Here is an 18,671-nt window from a genome sequence, read left to right as displayed (position 1 = left end):
CTCTGGCCAGCTTGAGAATCACAGAAACACACAGGGCTGGAGCTACCTGGTCTAGTGGAAGTTGTCCCTGTCCATGGCAGGAGGATGGACTGGATGGCCTTTAAATGTCCTTTCTAACCCAAACCATTCTGTGGTTCTAAACACAACCTTGTGGTGTGTGAAGGAGCAGAGCAGACACAGCTCTGTCCTGTGCAGCTCCCCTGCAGCGCTGAGAGGAGGCTGAGCCTCTGACACAGGCACCACAGGGGGAACCAACCTCCCTCCAGCCTCAGCTCTGCACCCCGAGCTGCAAAGCACTGGCTGGATAGAATTACAGCACTGGCAGTGATCCAGTCTCCCTTCAAAACAACACCCTGGATACCCCAAGATTCAGTCTGGCTGGACTTCCAAAGTGACAGTTTTCCTTTCATTAATCAAGCTTCTAAAAGGAGCTGTTTAAAGGTGGAACTCATAACATTTGCTCTCACACCTGTCTCCTGATTTGTTGGGCCACCTACCCAACCTTCTCCTCAGAAGGGCAGGAACTTGACAATCCATATACAACCATTTCATGCTTGTTTTCACCTATTTCCTCCTGCTTTTGTAATACAGAATCTCTTAACACTACTTTTTCTTAAACAAAGAACACAAGCAAATCTCCTCTTCAAACAAAAACATGAACAGCTACATCTAGCAGTCCTTCTCTAACCTTATTCTTTAAAAGAGCTGAATTATTTTTATGAATGCTTTCTAGATGCAGACATCCACTTCTGGAAATCAGGAATAGAAAATTTTCACCAGTATGGATGAAATTTGGGGATAAGTAACTGATGACCTGACAACACAGTACAGCACATTAAAAGAGTTGAGCCAGCTGAAGTGAGCTCTAATATATCATTATTTTGAAATCAGACAACAGGAATTAAACTGTCTGCTTTAAAAAGCACTCATGTAAAAGACTGGAAAATGTACATGCATTCTCATGCTTCGTACAGAATTTAACACCAAGAAATTCAGCAGCTATTATTCAGTTTGACATTTATTCTCAAAGCAAAGCACACAAATTGTGATTCAAAGCAAACGTGTTCCTTATTGTCTTGAAATTTTTCATGAACATCAAATGATATAATAACCTTTTCAATCACTGGACTGTAAGAATCTTCTATAAAATTCTGTATTTTTCAGAAAAGCTTTTCATTAAAATATTTCTGCAATAATTCAGCTTCTGAATTTTCACCTGTTGGCATTCTTTGACTGTCTGTAGATACAACTTTCCCCAGTTTCTTAAATGTTTCATGGCTCAGCTACTTAAAGATGGGCGGAAAACTTCTAACTCTATTTTTGAATACCAAATAACAAAAAAATCCCCAAATCCTCAAACTAAACAAAGCCCACACAGAGATAAATGGATGTTCAGCAACTTCAAGAACATTTTTATGGGGACAGAATTCAGAACGTTCTGCTAAGGGACATTACCTTTATAATTTCCTTCTTTGATTCAGGTCGAGTCTCTCCTAAAAACTTGTATAATTCACGTCGTTCTATTTTACGCAAAATTTCTCGTGCCTCCTCCAGCTCTGGGTGACTTGAGTGCAGAATTTCCAGGTAGACACAGTCTGCCAAAGTTCCATTGATTTTTGTTATGTATGTCACAATCCAGTGTCACAGTAAAACGAACAAACAGGGCTAAAGGTTAAAGCAACCAGAAAAACTGCTGGCTCAGGAAAGTCGCTTTCAGGGAGTGACAGAACTAAGTCTGACAATGAGAAGTCACAATATTATCTTAATTATCATCAGATTCACAATGGTTGTTGGCAGAAAAACTATCTCAATTCTCACCTTGGCAATATACTTTGTTATTTCACTAGAAGTTACTTTCTCCTCTTATTTAGCCAGTCTTGTTTATCACACTATCCTGAACTCCACCACTAACTAGCTCAGGACATGGGTAAAGACTCTGTCTTGTAAAAAAATAAAGAATGGCCATTAATCTTTCAGGTTTTCTCAGACTTTGGATGCCAGCATCAAAATCCTCCCTCCTGACTCCACACGACAGTGACACATGCAGCAAGATTCCCACCATCAGCTGGAGCAAGACAGGTTTCTTTTGATGTGGCTTCAGAACCGAAGGGTTATTTTTGGCTGTCCTAGAGACTGCTGTTGCCAGGATGCTGCTGGCCTGATCTGCACCCCACGACTGCATTCCCTGGCCAGGAACACCTGGGCAGCTTCGACACATGCTGCAAGCACAGCCTTGCAAGAGCCCACCCGGAGCTGCAACTGGCCTGAGGAGCTTCCAACGGGGTCCAGAACAATCTCTGAGCTATGTACCAAAACACATTCAACTGGTTTAATGGACAAGCACAACCAAAGCCAGCAACTCCTCCATGAAGAGCCACAGACCAGGTCTCTTGAGACAAAGAATAGGTAATGCAGGGCAAATACGAAGCCCACGAACATCTTCCCTGTGCAAAAGCAGCAGTGACAAGGAATGCTTTGCTGTCTCAGCCTTTACTAGAACTAGGATTTGCTGCCAAATCAGGAGGCAACCCATGGTGGCTCTTCACCCACCATGGAAGAAAACTAGGGGACCTCCTGCTGCAGAACCTCCCAGAGGCTCATAATTTGTCGAGGTCCATAACTGGACAATTTCACAGAAACATCACTCACCAGGGACTGCTGAAATAACTTTGGAGTGTCCAGGTTGCAAGCACTTGTCCTGGATTAAAGGACAGGTGTCTGCCAGAGAAGATGGGAACCTCCCTTGAAATGGCGAATATGAACCCCTTCCCTTCAAATTATTATCACTTTGAAATTCCAGGGCTTTCAGACAAAGATATGGGAAAAGGAATAGCAGTTCCTTGCCAGCGTGTGTGTGTATAACACGGCAGACAAACGGCAGCCCCGGCACAGCGAGGAGCAGCCGCAGAGCCCCAGGGCCGCCTTCTCCCGGGAATGGGGAGGGGGCCGGGTCCCCGTCCCACTGAGGCTGGGTGTTGGAAAGGTCCCAGCTCAGCAGCTGCTCTCATGAGCAGAAGCTCACCCCCGGTAAGCAGAAAGCAGCGCAGGACAGAACTGGGCGGTGGCAGCAAATCCTCCCACAGCAGCAGCCTGCCCATCCCCGCTCTGATCCCGAGGGCGAGAGTGAGCAGAGCTGAGCCCAGCCCCTCAGCCAAAATCTCCCGCTATCTCTGCCCTTCCCAAGAGAATGGGAGCAAACTGCACCCTTCCCCCTCCTCCTTGGCTACATCTTTTCTCTCTCTTAAGTATTGTTCATTCCCATCTCGCAGGCAACAAATGGAAGAAAGTTCCCTGAGCAAAAAGAAAAAAAGGAAAAATCTTACCCTCCACAGCACCAGAGGCAGAAAGGAGGTTTAAGAGGAGGCCATACTCGTCCTTCATGTTCCATTGTACATGCTGGAACATTCCCCACATCACTCACCCTTGCTGTTCAGCCCTCCTTGCTGAACAGATGGTCCCAGCAAGCAGCTCCTTGCCGAGGCAGACTGTGAGAGGCTGGGCACAGCCCTGCTGTCCCTGCCCTGAGCTCCTCACCAGGTACCAGGCAGTTCCAGCAGGACCCGCCAGGCCAGCCGTCCCGCAGGAACAGGCCCAGGAACAACTTCAGCCCTGTTCTCTCCTTTCTGCCCAGCCTTGCACTGCTCAGCAATGCAGCTCATGTTCCCCAACAACTACTGCCCCTCAAACCAGCCACCTTTGTCCTGCCCTGAGCAGAACACACAATGACAGAGGGGACTCCGCACCGAAGCAGACTGCAGGTGGCTGTGGCATACCAAGGACTGCCAGCAGAAGGCCTTTAGCATGACAAAGGCTAAGGCGCACGGGATTCTCTGCAACAGTGCCCTCAGGCCCTGTCACTTCATCCATGGACCAAAGACAGAAGTTCTTCAGTCTCTGTGTTGGCTAGCTAAGGCTTGGTGATGGAAACTCAGGAGGGTCAGCTTGGAAGCTCTGGTGAGCTGTAGCTGCCAGTGGTCAGGAGCAGCCCTGAGCAGGACCTGCACGCACAGAGCCACGCACAGAGCACTAAGCTGCCTAGCCCCCACTGCAGCTCTGAAAACAGCCAGAGGAACACTGGGGCCCCACAGCACAGACCAGGAGAGGGAGGCAAGCAGGGCAACCTGAGACCCCACGAGAGCTATTTGGAACATGCTTTGGGAATAGCTTCACACCACAAAACACATCCAGTACTCCACCTGATAGAGCCACCTGTAATACCACTTAGAGCTCACTCACATCCCACTTGTGACAAGTGCAACAAACTCAGGGCACGGGCAGAACCTTCTAACACTGCTGAATCTGAACATATGTGGAATATAAAGTTGGTGCTTCTTTCTCTCTCTCTCTCTCCACACAGAAGTCATTTAAATTAGAAGGTCTTGCTCTCCCTTCTAGCAAGATTTCAGAGCACAAGCATTAGACAGCCCAGGCCTGCCCCACCTTCTGCGCACAAAAGCAGTAAAACCAGCATTTTAACAGGTATTCATGCTCTTTTACTTAAAAAAATAAATCTGAGACCTCATACCAGTTAGTTTAGTGTAGGCTTCCATGTCCTCCATTGCTGTAGAAATACGATACACTTTTCCTCCAGAGCCTCTTATTTCAAAATATTTGTCTGCTTTTTGAAAGGCTTCTGTTATCCTAGTTTGAGAAAAAATTACGGCTTTGGGATAATATAGTTTTGAAACACCTCACTGAACAACAGGCAAAATTAAGCAAATTAGTGTGTTGTAAACAGAAGACAACAGATGAAGCCATCCCCAGCACACAGTGAGCACTGAAACACCTTGTCTCCATGCTGTCACTGCCCATTCCAACAGAGATTGACTGAAGACTGTTGCGGAACAGAATATAACCTTTAGATGAATGAGAAAATTCATTTTGTTCTGCTTTAGACTGGGTTTAGCTCTGCTGAGACAATTGCAGAACCCTGCAAAATGGTGACATGGTCCCTCAGCTGCAGCAAGCCTTCCTTAGAGATGACAAAGCCCTTTTGCAGACTCCTTGCTTCCTGAGTTAGCTGAGAGGGTAAAACATTGTAAAGGGAAAGCATCACAAACATGTAGTATTTTCAGATGGGAAAAAATTATACTCTAAAGATGAGATTCTTCCATGTACCTTGATGTCATTTCCAGCTTGGACACTCTTTCGAAAGGCTGCTATAATTATAGGAAGACAAGAACTGAGTTTTTCTAAACTAAAAAATATGTTTTACTTGTTATATGTAGGTACTGTCAAACCTGAGCATTTTTAGTCTGAGTTTTAGAGGATCCCTAAATCAGGAGGTGAAGTTTATTGAAATGAAAGCAATCCAAATCACTCTTGTACTGTGTAATCCTTAACATTCCTTTTTACCAAACTCAACGGACAGTTACCCAGCAGACAAGACCCTAAGGAAAAAATATTTAGGAATACAAATATTTCTGATTCTCAAGAAAAGTAAGAATAATGTTATAGGGAAAATTCTATAGACATCAACAACAGAGGTAAAACAGCAGGTACCAGCTGAGTTGGTCCTGAACAAATCTTGCACTACATAAACACAAAGCCAGGCCTCAGCTGAGCTACATGAGCCCTTTCATGACTCTGTTAGTAACCTTGTTCTAGTAACCAGGCAGTTTGAGCTAAGTGGTCTCTAACTTGCAGATAAGGATTTGACTTCAGCTGTCAGCAGTTTAAATGGTTTAAGCACACCCTGGTCCTGTGCTTCTTCAGGCCTTTAGTAATTCTTCTCTAATTTAATTTAATGTGGAAGGATGCTTTTGTCCTCTCTTTCTGTTGTTGTTTGCTTTGTTAAGCACAGCCTCTATGACACTCTAAGCACTAAGTCTTTTCAAAAGAATCAGAAGTAGCTTTTATTCTCTGTCACACCTTATTGATTTTCTGAATATTCCAAATGGATACGGACTGTTTCAAGAATTTAAATATAAATTGAAAAGGAAGGAAAGGAAAATATACTTGCATTATTTCAATGATGTTGCCAGTCTTATGCTGGTATGCTCTCCGATGCAGGCAATTCCGGGTGTGGAACATCTCATACAAATTTCCAACTTCCTGAATCAAAAAAACCCCATCAGCATTTATATTTGCCACTGTCTTACCAGGAAAATTAAAACAATCAATCAATTAATCAAACTAGTTGTCTCCTCCCATTCACAGCATAAAGCAGGATGATTATTATTCACAGCTTTCAGATTTTGAAACTGGCTCAGGGCACCGCAGGAGAGCAGTGCTGGCAGTGCCCCAAGCAGCCTGGCAGCAAAAGGACCCCTCATCCCTTTAGCAGCCCCTCACCACAGCCACATTCAATGCCAGCCCAGCAGACCTGGAGCAGGATTACGCAGATCTGACGTGTCTGTAGAGTATCCCCTGACAGGATCTGCCACAAATCCTTTCAAATAGTGCTTTGCTCTGTCCCTCTCCCAAACAGCAGCTTCTGAGAAAAACTTTCAGAGCAGCAAATACTTCTCTTGCTCTTGGGCTAAGGGAGCATGGGCAGGATCCCCAGCCCCGGGGTGCAGCTCCCTTGTGTGCCCCCCGGTGCTCTGAGCCCCTGGGCTCCACACACTGCTCACCTTGTCACGGGTGCAGATGTGCTTTTGGTTTCCCACTTCACAGACCCGAGTGAAGATAAGCAATCGCTTGTAGTCAAAGTTATTCGGGATTCCCAGGTGATGGCAATCCCTAGAAATATTCCACAGAGGGTTTAATGATATGATCATTTTTGTACATACAGTAGCATTTTCTCAATAGGAATTCATAATAAAATATAAGATTTGTACCTTGCAAAATAATCCCACTTGTCAACGTCAATGCCATTTTTTTTATTAGCTACAATCTCATAGAGGAAACTTTTCTCCTTTGGTCGACCACGGTAGGGCCACTGGCAGGGGAAGCAAGAAGAAAAACAGCAGAAACAACAAGAAATTAAAGTGTACCAACAATGTCAAATGGTTTTTTAAAGACAAATGGTTTTTTAAAGTGGGAATACACCTTGACTTTGCTTGTGATAAACATCCAACACTGAGATAGTGAAGAACACAAAGACAAGGAAAGAACTTCCAGAAGCTATCAGGCATTAGAAATCCAGAAGAGGGCCTAAGTAGCTGTCTTCTCATAATCTCAAGAAGAATAAAACCCATGAACACAAGTATTTATTGCCCATTACTCTACTAAAAGAAAGTCTGCATTTCTTTGAAATGAAAAACCAAAAAAACAACATACCAGCAAAGAGGGGAAATTTTGGAATGATTTAATTTTCAGGGAATTAAGTACACAAATATGACACTGTCCTGCAATCTTCTGCAATCTACAACTCCATAGAACAGAGTTTAAAAACACTTAGAAGTTTTACGAAAAAGTTTTTGAATATTCAGCTACTTAAACTCCTGCCTCACAAGGGACAACTCAGCCATAAGGTGAACAGGAAATGAACGCCAAAATAGTAAGATAAAAGGTGCACATTTTCTTGAAATATTAAAGATCCTTCACCTAAAAAAATGCCATAAAGTGGCCTTGAAATTCTGAAAGTGGAAAGCATTACATGCAAACATGGCTTCAATGTTACCTGCACTACAGAAATACTAAAACTGATGTGAATAGCAACAGAAACACATGCAAGCAGCAGGATGCAAGCACATCATGGATAAAAATACCATGACCACAGAGCTCTGCTACTGGGACATGTTCAGGACACTGTTTATGTCTGGTGCCTGAACACCCACTGTCCATGTCATGACAGAGGCCACAGTGCACAGCCTGCCAGTGCAATCTGCTGCCTAACACGGGGAAGGTGCTGCCATGTATCACGTGTGGCACTCCTCCACCTGGTATCCTGCTGGAAAACAGGAACAGAATCCAAACAAGGCAAAACAGACACGGGGAAAGAACCTGGCACAAGATCAATGCTAGTGGCAGGCACCAAGATTTGTGTGCAAATGAGTCCAGTGGGATAAAAGTCAGCTTGTGGATTTTGTAAATGGATGTCCTCTTCCTATAGCATCTCAGACTCAATTTCACCATGCCAAGTTCCTTGTATTTGCCATGGGATTGCTACCCACTCCTGCAGCAGAAAATAATGGGCAAGTGTGAACATTTGTGGGTTACTTGTTTGGGACTGTATATAAATTCTGATTAGGACCAGACTGTCCTGACAGATCTCCCACTGACTTCAGCTGCTACCAGTTGTTTACTCTGGTGGCAACTGAATGAGCGTCCCTGAAGAGATGACAAAAGCTGTAAAGTGTAAAATGAGGAGAGGGGACTGAGGTCTTTCATAGAATTGCAATGATTAAGAACTGCCATCCCTTCCTGCTTGCCTCTTGAGGCAACTCATTTCTTCAAGTCTTATCCCTGCCTCTATGTTTGCTACTGCAATAAATCAAAGCATTTCGCTGCTGTCATCAAAGCTCTTGTGGCTCTAGCACTTGGGCCAGGCTTGGATTGCTCACTGCCTCATCACTGCCAGAGCCCAGTTTTGTTATCAAGACTGGAGGAGGCCTCCTTTACTCCAGGCCAAGCCCCCTTAGATCCCTCAGCTGCTCCTCATCATACTCACATTCAGACCCTTTCCCAGCTCTACTGCCCTTCTCTATTGCACTTCAGTGTCTTTCTTCAAGTGAGGGGCCCAAAACTGAATGCAGAATTTGAGTTGTGGCCTCAGCAGTGCCCAGCACAGGGGCACTGTCACTGTCCTGGTCCTCCTGGCCTTGCTACGGCTGGTACAGGCCAGGTGCCCTTGTCCTCTTGCTCATCTGGTTCATTTTCAGTCACTGTCAACCAACCAGCACCTCTTTTCTGCCCAGCCACTTCCCAGCTGCCCTGACTCCAGCCTGCAGCAGGACTCAAGAACTGACATTGTGGAACCTCACACAATGGGGCACATTGATCCAACTTGTCCAGATCCCTCTGTACAGCCTTCCTGCCTTCCAGCTGAACATGACCTGCATTTCCTAAACCCAGGCTGGCTGGGCCTGGTCCCCTGCCTGTCCCCTACGTGCTACATGATGGCATTCAGGATGATCTGCTTCATGACCTTCCCTAGCACCAAGGTCAGGCTGACAGCTCTGTAGTTCCCTGGATCATCCTTCTGACCCTTGTTCATGGAGTCACATTTGCTGATTTCCAGTCAACTGGGACCACCCAGGACTGCAGGTAAATGATGAAAAATACCTTGGTGAGCACTTCTTCCAACTCTTTCAGTACCCTTGAGTGGATCTTAGTCACCAGTTAGGTTCCCTAAATACAAGTAACTTTCTACAGCTTTCCTCCGATCTGGAAGCTTTTGGGTAAGAATTCTCAGGGAACTGTAAGCACATTAACACATCAGCAGCACTGTAAGAAATAAATACAATACCCCTCCAGCATCAGTTGTGACAAGATTCCCAGAACTCCACAGAAGTAGAAGTAACACAGCAGAAGCCAAAATTATCTGTTCTTTCAGCGAAATAAAGACGCTTCTTGGGATTCCCACAGGAGCAACACACTGACTCACCGACTTCACACAGGCAGCTTCATCTACAGGCCCTCCTATTTGCTCCTTGATGAACAACATATCTTCTTCCAGGACAAGACCATTGGCCTTCATGACTTCTTCTAGTTTATTGGAAGTGATCAAGTGCTCAAACATTTGAACAGAAGAAGTTTCATGCTGTGAAAAAAAACCCATCCAAATATTTTATTACATAGTTTAAGCATCTTTCCTGCAGAGTCACAGCTTTACTCCAAGCCATCAGCACTGCCTAGCAGGGCACATGGGCAGGCTGGTGTGAAGTGCAGCAGCTGGGTGCTTTCCTAGTCATTTTCAATTAAACAGAAGAGGAAATCACCTGGTCTACAGAGTCCAGAAACACACTCTTCAGCAGAGAGCTGTTAATTCTGTGTGTTGACAAACAGCAGCAAGGCAGTTACAATGCTAAAAGACAAAATATCAGTTTTGCTGTGTCAAAGATTACTCATCTGATTTTGCTAAGAAATTACTAGCAGAGAGAGGCCTGAAAGGACTGTGTTGCACTTCATTCACAGCAAACAACTGTTGAAACTCTGTTCAAAATTTTGGAAAGTTTGAATTCTAAACACTACTGAATATCCTGCCTTTGGACTAAACATACTGGAAAGGAAGCTGCCAGTTGGTATTTTTGAAATGTAAAACGTATTCTGCAGAAAGCTCTCAATACACATTTTAAGGCACAATGCTGACCAAAATGATCAGTGCAGACCTAACAAGGACATCATCACAAGATTAGAAAACAACATTCTGGTTTTCAATTAAGCCATCAGAATGATGCAATAAGGTAAGGCCAGATGGCACTACACTACCACTACAGCCTCACAAGCAATGGAACTCTTTAAAGATTAATTATTCTGCCTCTAAAAATCTCAGGTTTGTCTTTTTACTTTAATAGTGAAAAGCCTACCTTCCAATTCAAATCTGGACGAGTGAGTGGAATAAATCTTCCATCAAACATGTGTGAAAATGGCCCATGACCTTAAATATAAATATTACACAGGTTTAGTCTGAGACACAGTTGTCAGCAAAAATTTCTTGAGCGAGCTTAGGATGTAAATTCTCCTGTATTTGAATTTTCTTGACAAATCATAGAGTCTTAGACTGGTTTGGGTTGGAACATTAAAGATCACCTCATTCAGACCTCTGCCATGGGCAGGGACACCTTCCACTATCCCAGGCTGCTCCAAGCCCTGTCCAACCTGGCCTTGGACACTTCCAGGAATAGGGTGGCCACACTTCTCTGGGCAACCTGTGCTTCCCCACTCTCATAGGGAAGAATTTCTCCCCAATATCTCATCTAACCCTGCCCTCTGCCCGTGGAAAGCCATTCCTTCTTGTCCTGTCACTCCAAGCCCTTGTCCAAAGTCCCTCTGAGCTCTGCTAGAATCCCTTTTATGTGATTTAAGGCTGCCCTGCAGCCTCCTTTCCTCCAGGCTGAGCACTCCAGCCCTCCCAGCCTGGTGCCAGCCCTTGGTGTATCTCCAAGGCCTTGGGGCAATTATGGGGTGCATAAGTAGCACCCCATCCTTATGGTGGAGTGCAGGGCTGGTGGCAGCTCTGCAGGTGGGGTGTCACCTGAGCAAGGCAGAGGGGCAGAATCCCCCTCCACCTCTGCCCATGCTGGGATCAGCCCAGAACATGGGGGGTTCTGGGCTGCCTCTGGTCTTGTCTTACGCACCAACACCCCCAGGGTGCTGCTCTCAATCCACTCCCTGCCCCTCCAGCCTGTCCTGGCCCCTCTGGATGCCCCATCCCTTCCCTCCAGCATGTGACCCCATCACACAACTCAGTGCTGTTCGCAAACTGCCCAAGGGTGCATTGATCCCACTGTCCCCATCACTGACAGATATCCAACAGTGCCAGCCCCCACACAGGGCTCCACCTGGACATCGAGCCTGAAACACCGCTCCGAGCGCAACCGTCCAGGTAATTCCTTCCCCATCATCTGTGAGGAAGACTCAGGTGTAACGAGTACACCTTCCTAAGATACTTCAAGTACTACTGCACTTAACAGCCAGCTCCAGCACCTACACCACAGACAAGTAGTGCAGCAACGCTGAGAATATTAAATTACTCTGTGTCAGCTCTGACGAAAAGACGTAGTTATGAAATAAATGTTACAGTTTTGGAAAGGAACACTAATTTTCATTCTGAAATGTTTAGAGACCTGGAGAAATCACAGAAGGAAGTGGACACTTCAGCCACTGAGGGCAGAACTCTAAGCACCACTTGGGCACAGGACAAAACACTAGCTAAGAGTGGCTACAGATTCAGGTGGAACTGTCTCCACAGATGTACTCCAGACCAAACAGAACAGGTAAAACTGTTCTGGAATATGGCCATGCACTGAGCAACCCAAAACAGCTCACATATTCTGACCTCACAGCCAGCCTTTCATCCTGGTTAGCTTTCCAAGAGCAACAATCCATCTCAGTTGTTCCTTACCCAAATCATGACAAAGGCCAGCAATTTCTACACAAAGGATGTCTCGCTGGGTTATACCCAGTTCTGGTTGTCTCTCCTTCAGTGTACGAACCAGACATCCTGCAAGGTAGCCAACCCTGTTGCAGGAGGAAAAGAAAGAAATATAGCATTGGTTTAGGATGAACAGAAAAAGAGAAGCCCCCCTACTCCGTTTTGCTCCATTAAGTCACAGTCCTTATCTGAGGGGCAGCATGCAAAGAATACCCAAACACTAATGTGGGAGAGAATCCCAAAATGCTTCCTGTAGTAGAGTTTTAGTCCTCTGAAAGCAAAAAAGCATGGGATACCATGCCCAAATGGATACCATGCCCAAAACAGAGAGACTCTACAGCACTCTGCAGTATTTCATAACACACAACCCCACAGAAGCTGTAAAGGAACAGCAGTGCACTACTGACAGTGAGAATCTTAAAGTGCCTCAGCTTACACTGAATCCAGTCAGGGCAAACTGCAAAGGTGACAACAGTCACCAAAGCATATGGTACAAACTGCTGCTTTATTAATAGCTCACGACAATTATTTCTCTTCTTCTCATTCATTTTAGATTTGAGATTTGATTTAATTGAACGGGCACAAAACCAGCAGGAGAAAATATATAGCATATAGTCCCATAAACTGTTTGTTACAACCTCTGCACAAACCTCTTTTTCTACTTGCCTCAACAGCTCCCCTTTCAGAACAGCTTAAAGCAAGACAAGGCTTTCTATGACGAGGTAATACGTTTCATTAGTCCAAATTTCACTGTTTGATGGCTTTTTACTAGACCAATAAGCACACAAAGCTCAGTTCTTCTATTTGTAACACTGCAGAAATCTTTGAAATTATATACAAGTGGAGAACAAATGTCCTAAATTTAACTTGATAGATCAATATAAGTGTTCAAAAGAAAAACTGCTGACAGAACTGAAGTTTTCAGACTTCTGTTGTGAAAACTTTGTTTATATTCAACCACATTTCTGTCTTTTTGGTTTACCTGATACAATCAATCCAGGCTGCCTCATTCATCTCACCCTTTTGCCAAGAGCCATTTGAATCTCATCATAAGTAAGATTTACTCCACAATATTTCAGCACCAAGAAAAGCAACTTTAGGCTGACCAGATCACCTGAATAAAAAGCGCTTACAAGCTTAATTTCAGTGCCCCTTGAGATATACCCTTAAAACAAGCTCAAATTTGTCATTCATCAGCTTTCCTGAGGAGTGTGAATGACCTAGAAACACTCTACGAATCCTTGAGTCCATCACATTTCTGCTTAATGGAATGACAGCTATCAGCCTGACAACCTGCCAGGGATTGCATGAAGCACATTTACCTACAAAGGCAAACGTTACAGATCAAATTAATTTTGGCTGTGCTGGATGATGTGTGGGGATTACAGCTGTCTGGCAGATCATAAGAGTAGCCCTGGTACACTTACTAAGTTTATTCTTCAAAACCTGTATTTTGACTGGGGAACATAAAGCACATACAGTTTTTAGCTAACATTATTCTTAGAATAATAAAGGGTGGGGAAGGAAATCTAACATTGATCCACCTTGGTTTGTTTATCTGTCTTTACTAAAAGAAATTCAAGGGAACAGCCCACAGTCATATGGGATATCCAGGAACATTTGAGACCAGAAACGCCCTCCCAGCAGTTTTCACCAATGCTCAGACATCAGTGCCCCTTGGCTGGCACTCCACAGCAACAGAACCAAACTCAGGGATATCTAGATGCCAGAGATGCATCAGAACCACCACCTTACCCCAGGGAGTGCTCAAAGCGGTTGTGAGAGGCTCCCGGAAAAACAAAGTACGTGCCACCCAGCTGCTTGATGTACCGCAGGCGCTGGAACTCAGGGGTGTCGATGATACGAACAAGCAGGGGATGCAACTCTATGTGCCCATGAATAGGATCATTAAAAACCTACAGAAGCAAGAAAAAAAAATTAAAATTTGACTTTGAAAAGAAACAGGTATCAAGGTATGTGGTGGGTCAGGTATTTGGTGGGAGAGACTGTTCATCTTCTGTAAAACAGACATATCCTGCCAACCCTATATCAAGATCTATCACAGAATCACAGGATGGTTGAGGTTGGAAGGGACATTAAAGATCACCTTGTTCCAACATACTACCAGGGGCTGGGACAGCTTTCACTAGATTGCTCCAAGCCCTGTCCAATCTGACCTTGAACACTTCCAGGCAGGGGGCACCCTCAACCTCTCTGTACAACCAAATTTATCTTGGAGAACTACTAAAACTTGACACCAGAAAGATAAAACTGCCTATTTCACATAGCAAGGGAAGTCAAAATGCCTAAAAATGTTATCTCCAACTGCGCATTTCCAAAACTTAACATGTGTGAAAACTGCTGATTTTATTACTCCTATTCCAATTAAAGGAGCATACTGCAATGCACGTCTGAGATATCCAATAAAAGTGTTTGGCCTGATACTGTTCATGCTTTCAAAATCAAATGCAATATTGTTGGGTGGAAATTATGATTGTTACTTTTTTCTTAAAACAAAATATAAACCCCCAAGATGACCAAAATATGAAATAAGCACTTCCTGATAAGCACATATTTTTAGAGACATCTCGGTAACTACAGGGACTCAGGTAGAGAAGGTAAACATTTAATCTTTGATCTTTGCTGTTAAACTGCAGGTAAAACCATTCCATCACACACATATCTTGGTAAAATACTGAGGCAAATAAGGTTTTCCTGTGCTCTCTGTCCTTGGTCACTGAGCTGGGAGGGCTCTAGCAGATATGCAGACTACTACAGAACGTGCACAGCCCTGGCCCCGGTTAAAGCAACACACAGCTGGACACAGCTGGAAACAGAAACAGCTGGACACAGGAAACAGTGAAAGCAAGGAGGAGTCTGTTAACTCAGGCCTGGGGAAAAACTAATAAAATAAACCAAGGGGAGGCTCTACACAGTGGGATGTGAAAGGGAGCTTCTCCAACACACGTCAAACAGGTCTTCTGCTCATTTAATCCCTCACAACCTGCAGGTGCCCACTAAAAGCTTCCACATGATGATTCCAGTATTTCTTCTAGTTACTGTGGTTTTTCACACACCAGCACTACCAAGGGCCCAGAGTTTGCTGGGCAAAGGAAAGGCAGCAGCTGGCAGCAGCAAGCCAAGAGTGGGGAGGCAGAGAGGGGGAGCAGAGCCCCATGCAGGGCTTGGGGCAGGACCTGGCCATGGAGTCCCCATAGCATGGGTTACCTTCATCACCTCCATGTGCTGCTGCTGCATCTGTGTCAGGCACGCCAGCACTTCCAGTCGCTCAGCTGGGCAGCTAGGAAGGAAAAGGAGACACTGAGAGCAAAGTCTGCAATGCATGTCCCTTTACAATTTGCAGTACATATGCAATTACTCATGGAAGTTCACATTACTTTGATGTTCCTTGATGGAAGAAGACTGCAACTGCAACTTTTTCAGAAAAATACTGAAAGCATTTATCCTTCTAAAATCAAGTCTAGAAGGAAGGAAGCAAATAGCTACAGAACAAGTCTGTGGAGCTGTGTAAGTGCTTCTCCCACTTACACAGAACTGAGAAATAAAACCACCAAGAAACTGATGAAAAAAACTGTGTAAGCCACACCTGGAGTCCTTTAAACTGATTCAGCTTCATGTTGCTTTCCCATAACTGACATTTTTTAAGGATGCAAAACTTCCTTAAACTAAAATGTCAGAGTCCCAACAAATTATTTTTATAAAAATTTCTTGTAATTAGTCAACTGTCTATTAAAAGTTTAATGTTGTCAAATTAACTTGAATTTTACATAAATTAATTTCAACTCCAGCAGCAAAACCACTGCAGTTTAAAACATGTTCTAGTTTTGTTGAGATTGATTTTTCTATTTTGCAAAGACATTTTGCTGTCATTTTTAATAAATTATTAAAGGTCCCCTTCACAACACACACCTAAACTTCCAGTGCAGGTATGCTGCTGTAGCCACAGCAGTCTAAGAACACAGGTGGGACAAGTCTGGAGAGAGAGAGATAATATGCCCTATCACACCTACTTTTACTAACTCTGCAAGCCTTGCCCTTGAGCTAAATGGTTTCAGTCTCACTATGACAGCAAACACTACCATGAGAAAATACTTTTTCTCCAAAGAAAAGATCAGTTTGATATCAGCCTTTCAACATAAGATTTAACAGAAAATAAGACTATAAAGTGTCAACTATTAGGAAAAATACTGCTTGATGCACTACATATTCTCATCTGAATAATTTAATAATTCACAATCCCTAAAATATTAAAGGCATGTGATGTTTGAGCTGCTGGTGAGTACTGTTCCTCTCAACCACTTTGGTATTGCTTTCCCTGACAGGGAGCTGTTGGGCTGTAGCTGCTGCTCAGACTGCAACAAGGCAGTGCTGGAGCACCTCTCCTAAGCAGACAGGCTGAGAGAGCTGGGGCTGTTCAGCCTGGAGAAGGGAAGTCTGCACGGAGACCTCACTGAAGCCCTCCAACACCTTCAGGAGAGCTACACAAAGGAGGGAGAGGGACTTCTTATAAGGGCAGACACTGTCAGGACAATGGCTTCAAACTGACAGAGGGCAGGGTTAGATTGGGTATTAGGAAAAAATTGTTCCCTGTGAGGGTGGTGAGGTCCTGGCACAGGTTGCCCAGAGCAGCTGGGAACCCCATCCCTGGAAGTGACCAAGGCCAGGTTGGACAGGGCTTGGAGCAGCCTGCGATAGCAGAAGGTGTCCCTTTCTGTGGCAGGGATCTAAATGAGATATCAATAAGGTCAACCCAAACCATTCCACAATCCTAAGATGAAAAACTCCCTTGGTGATGCCCAGAGCAGCATGTGTTCCATGATACAACTCTGAGGGCAAAGAAATCAACATTGCCACCAGCAGCTATTAAACTAATATAATGAATGCTTTTAACAACTTATTTTTCACACAGAATCACAGAATTAACCAGGTTGGAAAACACCTTTGATATCATCAAATCCAACCTATGACCTAACATCACCTTATCAACCAAACCATGGCACTAAGTGACACACCCAGTCTTTTTTTAAATATCTCCATGGATCATGACTCCTCCACCTCCCTCCTGGGCAGCCCATCCCAATGCCCAATCACCCCTTCTGTTAAGGATTTTTTCCTAATCTCTAGCTAAAACTCACACTGGTGCACCTTAAGATTGTGTCCTCTTGTCCTGCCTGGGAGAAGGTACCTCCTCTTAGGGAGCTGTAGACAGTAGTAAGGTCTCCCGTGAGCCTCCTCTTCTCCAGGTTAAACAACCCCAGCTCCCTCAGCCACTCCTAATAAGGCTCGAGTTCCAGACCCTTCACCAGCCTTGTTGCCCTTCTCTGGACACGCTCCAGCATCTCAACATCCTTCCTAAATCAGGGGGCCCAGAACTGGACACAACACTCAAGGTGTGGCCCAAGCAGCACAAGGGAAGAATCACTTCCTTAGTTCTGCTGGCCACACTATTTGTATTTTAATATGCTCTGTTCAGATCTGTCATCTGGCAACCCTTTGTGCCCCACACTGAGCTCCAAGAAGGATTGTTGTGGATTAACCCCAGACAGGAACTCAGTCCCACACAGCCACTCACTACTCTGGTGGGATGGGGAGGAGAATTGGGGAAAGGTTAGATCCTGCATGCTGGATACTGGTGTGACCAATTGCCTGGATGCCCCACCTTCCCTGCTCTTCATCCTCCTTCAGATAGAAAACAGCTGCAGGGCATTCTTCACCTGAAGTCTACACGGCCAGACCCTCCCAAGCAAGACAAATCCTGCTAACATAGGAAATTGTAGTTTTCCAGGGATCTGCAGGCAGATTTCCCCCAACAGTCAAATCAGCATTACTGATGGCTGCTTGGAAATGGTGACAACTGGCACTTCCTCATCCACTCCCCTCCCTGCTTTGTCCACACCCTCCTTCATGCCACAGGTCACAAGGACGAGAAAATCCCTTTCCTGTGCCTGAAGAGGTCAGCCAGACAGCCCCACTCATCATTTGTGTTCAGCACACCACACAAAACATCCACTGCCAGCAACATGAGAACACATGAAAACTCAGAGAGCTGCCTCCAGGCACCAGTGGCCCAAGGTCTCCCCTCTGAACATCCAGGAACCTGGGGAACTAAAGACATGCCTGTCACAGAGAAATGGCACAGAGAAATGATCAAACTTACTGCAGGACAGTGTGCAGTGGGCAGCAAAAGAATTGTTTAGAGATGTTTACAAAAAATGGAATGCTTGAGCAATTTCTCCTCCAACTCTCAACAGTTTCAGCTTAATAGAAACAAGATGTCAGATCTCACAGAAGGAAACTTATACAAAGTTAATATCTTATACAAAGAAAACCCACAAGCCACCTGTAAACCCATCCCCATTTGCTCTCCACATCACCTGAGAGCTCTCCACAGCCCTGGGCCCCCATCACCTGTATCCCATGCTGAGGGACTCCTGGCTACCCCATCCTGCTGCCCAAGTTCAGCACTGACAGACAGTCTCTGACTCCCCAGACTGGCTGCACATGTCCAATGTGTCCCGGACACCCGATGCTCCTTCCCTGCTAGAAGCAACCAGCCTCCTGGCAAATCCTAAATAAAGCCAGACACCAGCTTGTCATTTCAGTCAGGCAATTACCTGGTATTTCAGCAAGAAACAAAGCCTTCAGCTGCCTTCACGACATCACAGCA

General features: G+C 44.9%; 1 protein-coding gene across 1 annotated transcript in view; it reads right to left on the bottom strand.

Annotated features, from left to right (window-relative positions):
• Window positions 1-18,671, bottom strand: part of SAMHD1 (SAM and HD domain containing deoxynucleoside triphosphate triphosphohydrolase 1) — a 28,857-nt gene that overhangs the window by 5,949 nt on the left and 4,237 nt on the right. The window contains exons 3-12 of the mRNA XM_041398228.1: window positions 15,212-15,284; window positions 13,739-13,899; window positions 11,954-12,069; window positions 10,416-10,486; window positions 9,494-9,649; window positions 6,783-6,883; window positions 6,576-6,684; window positions 5,963-6,054; window positions 4,526-4,641; window positions 1,456-1,595 (exon numbers count right to left, since the gene is read on the bottom strand). Coding sequence (XP_041254162.1) covers window positions 1,456-1,595; window positions 4,526-4,641; window positions 5,963-6,054; window positions 6,576-6,684; window positions 6,783-6,883; window positions 9,494-9,649; window positions 10,416-10,486; window positions 11,954-12,069; window positions 13,739-13,899; window positions 15,212-15,284 — 1,135 coding nt within the window. The remainder of the gene's footprint in view (window positions 1-1,455; window positions 1,596-4,525; window positions 4,642-5,962; window positions 6,055-6,575; window positions 6,685-6,782; window positions 6,884-9,493; window positions 9,650-10,415; window positions 10,487-11,953; window positions 12,070-13,738; window positions 13,900-15,211; window positions 15,285-18,671) is intronic.

Source organism: Onychostruthus taczanowskii, unplaced genomic scaffold (assembly GCF_017590055.1).
Source record: "Onychostruthus taczanowskii isolate IOZ18803 unplaced genomic scaffold, ASM1759005v1 scaffold142, whole genome shotgun sequence".
In the NCBI taxonomy this organism is placed as follows: Eukaryota; Metazoa; Chordata; class Aves; order Passeriformes; family Passeridae; genus Onychostruthus; species Onychostruthus taczanowskii.
This window is presented reverse-complemented; position numbering and strand designations above follow the sequence as displayed.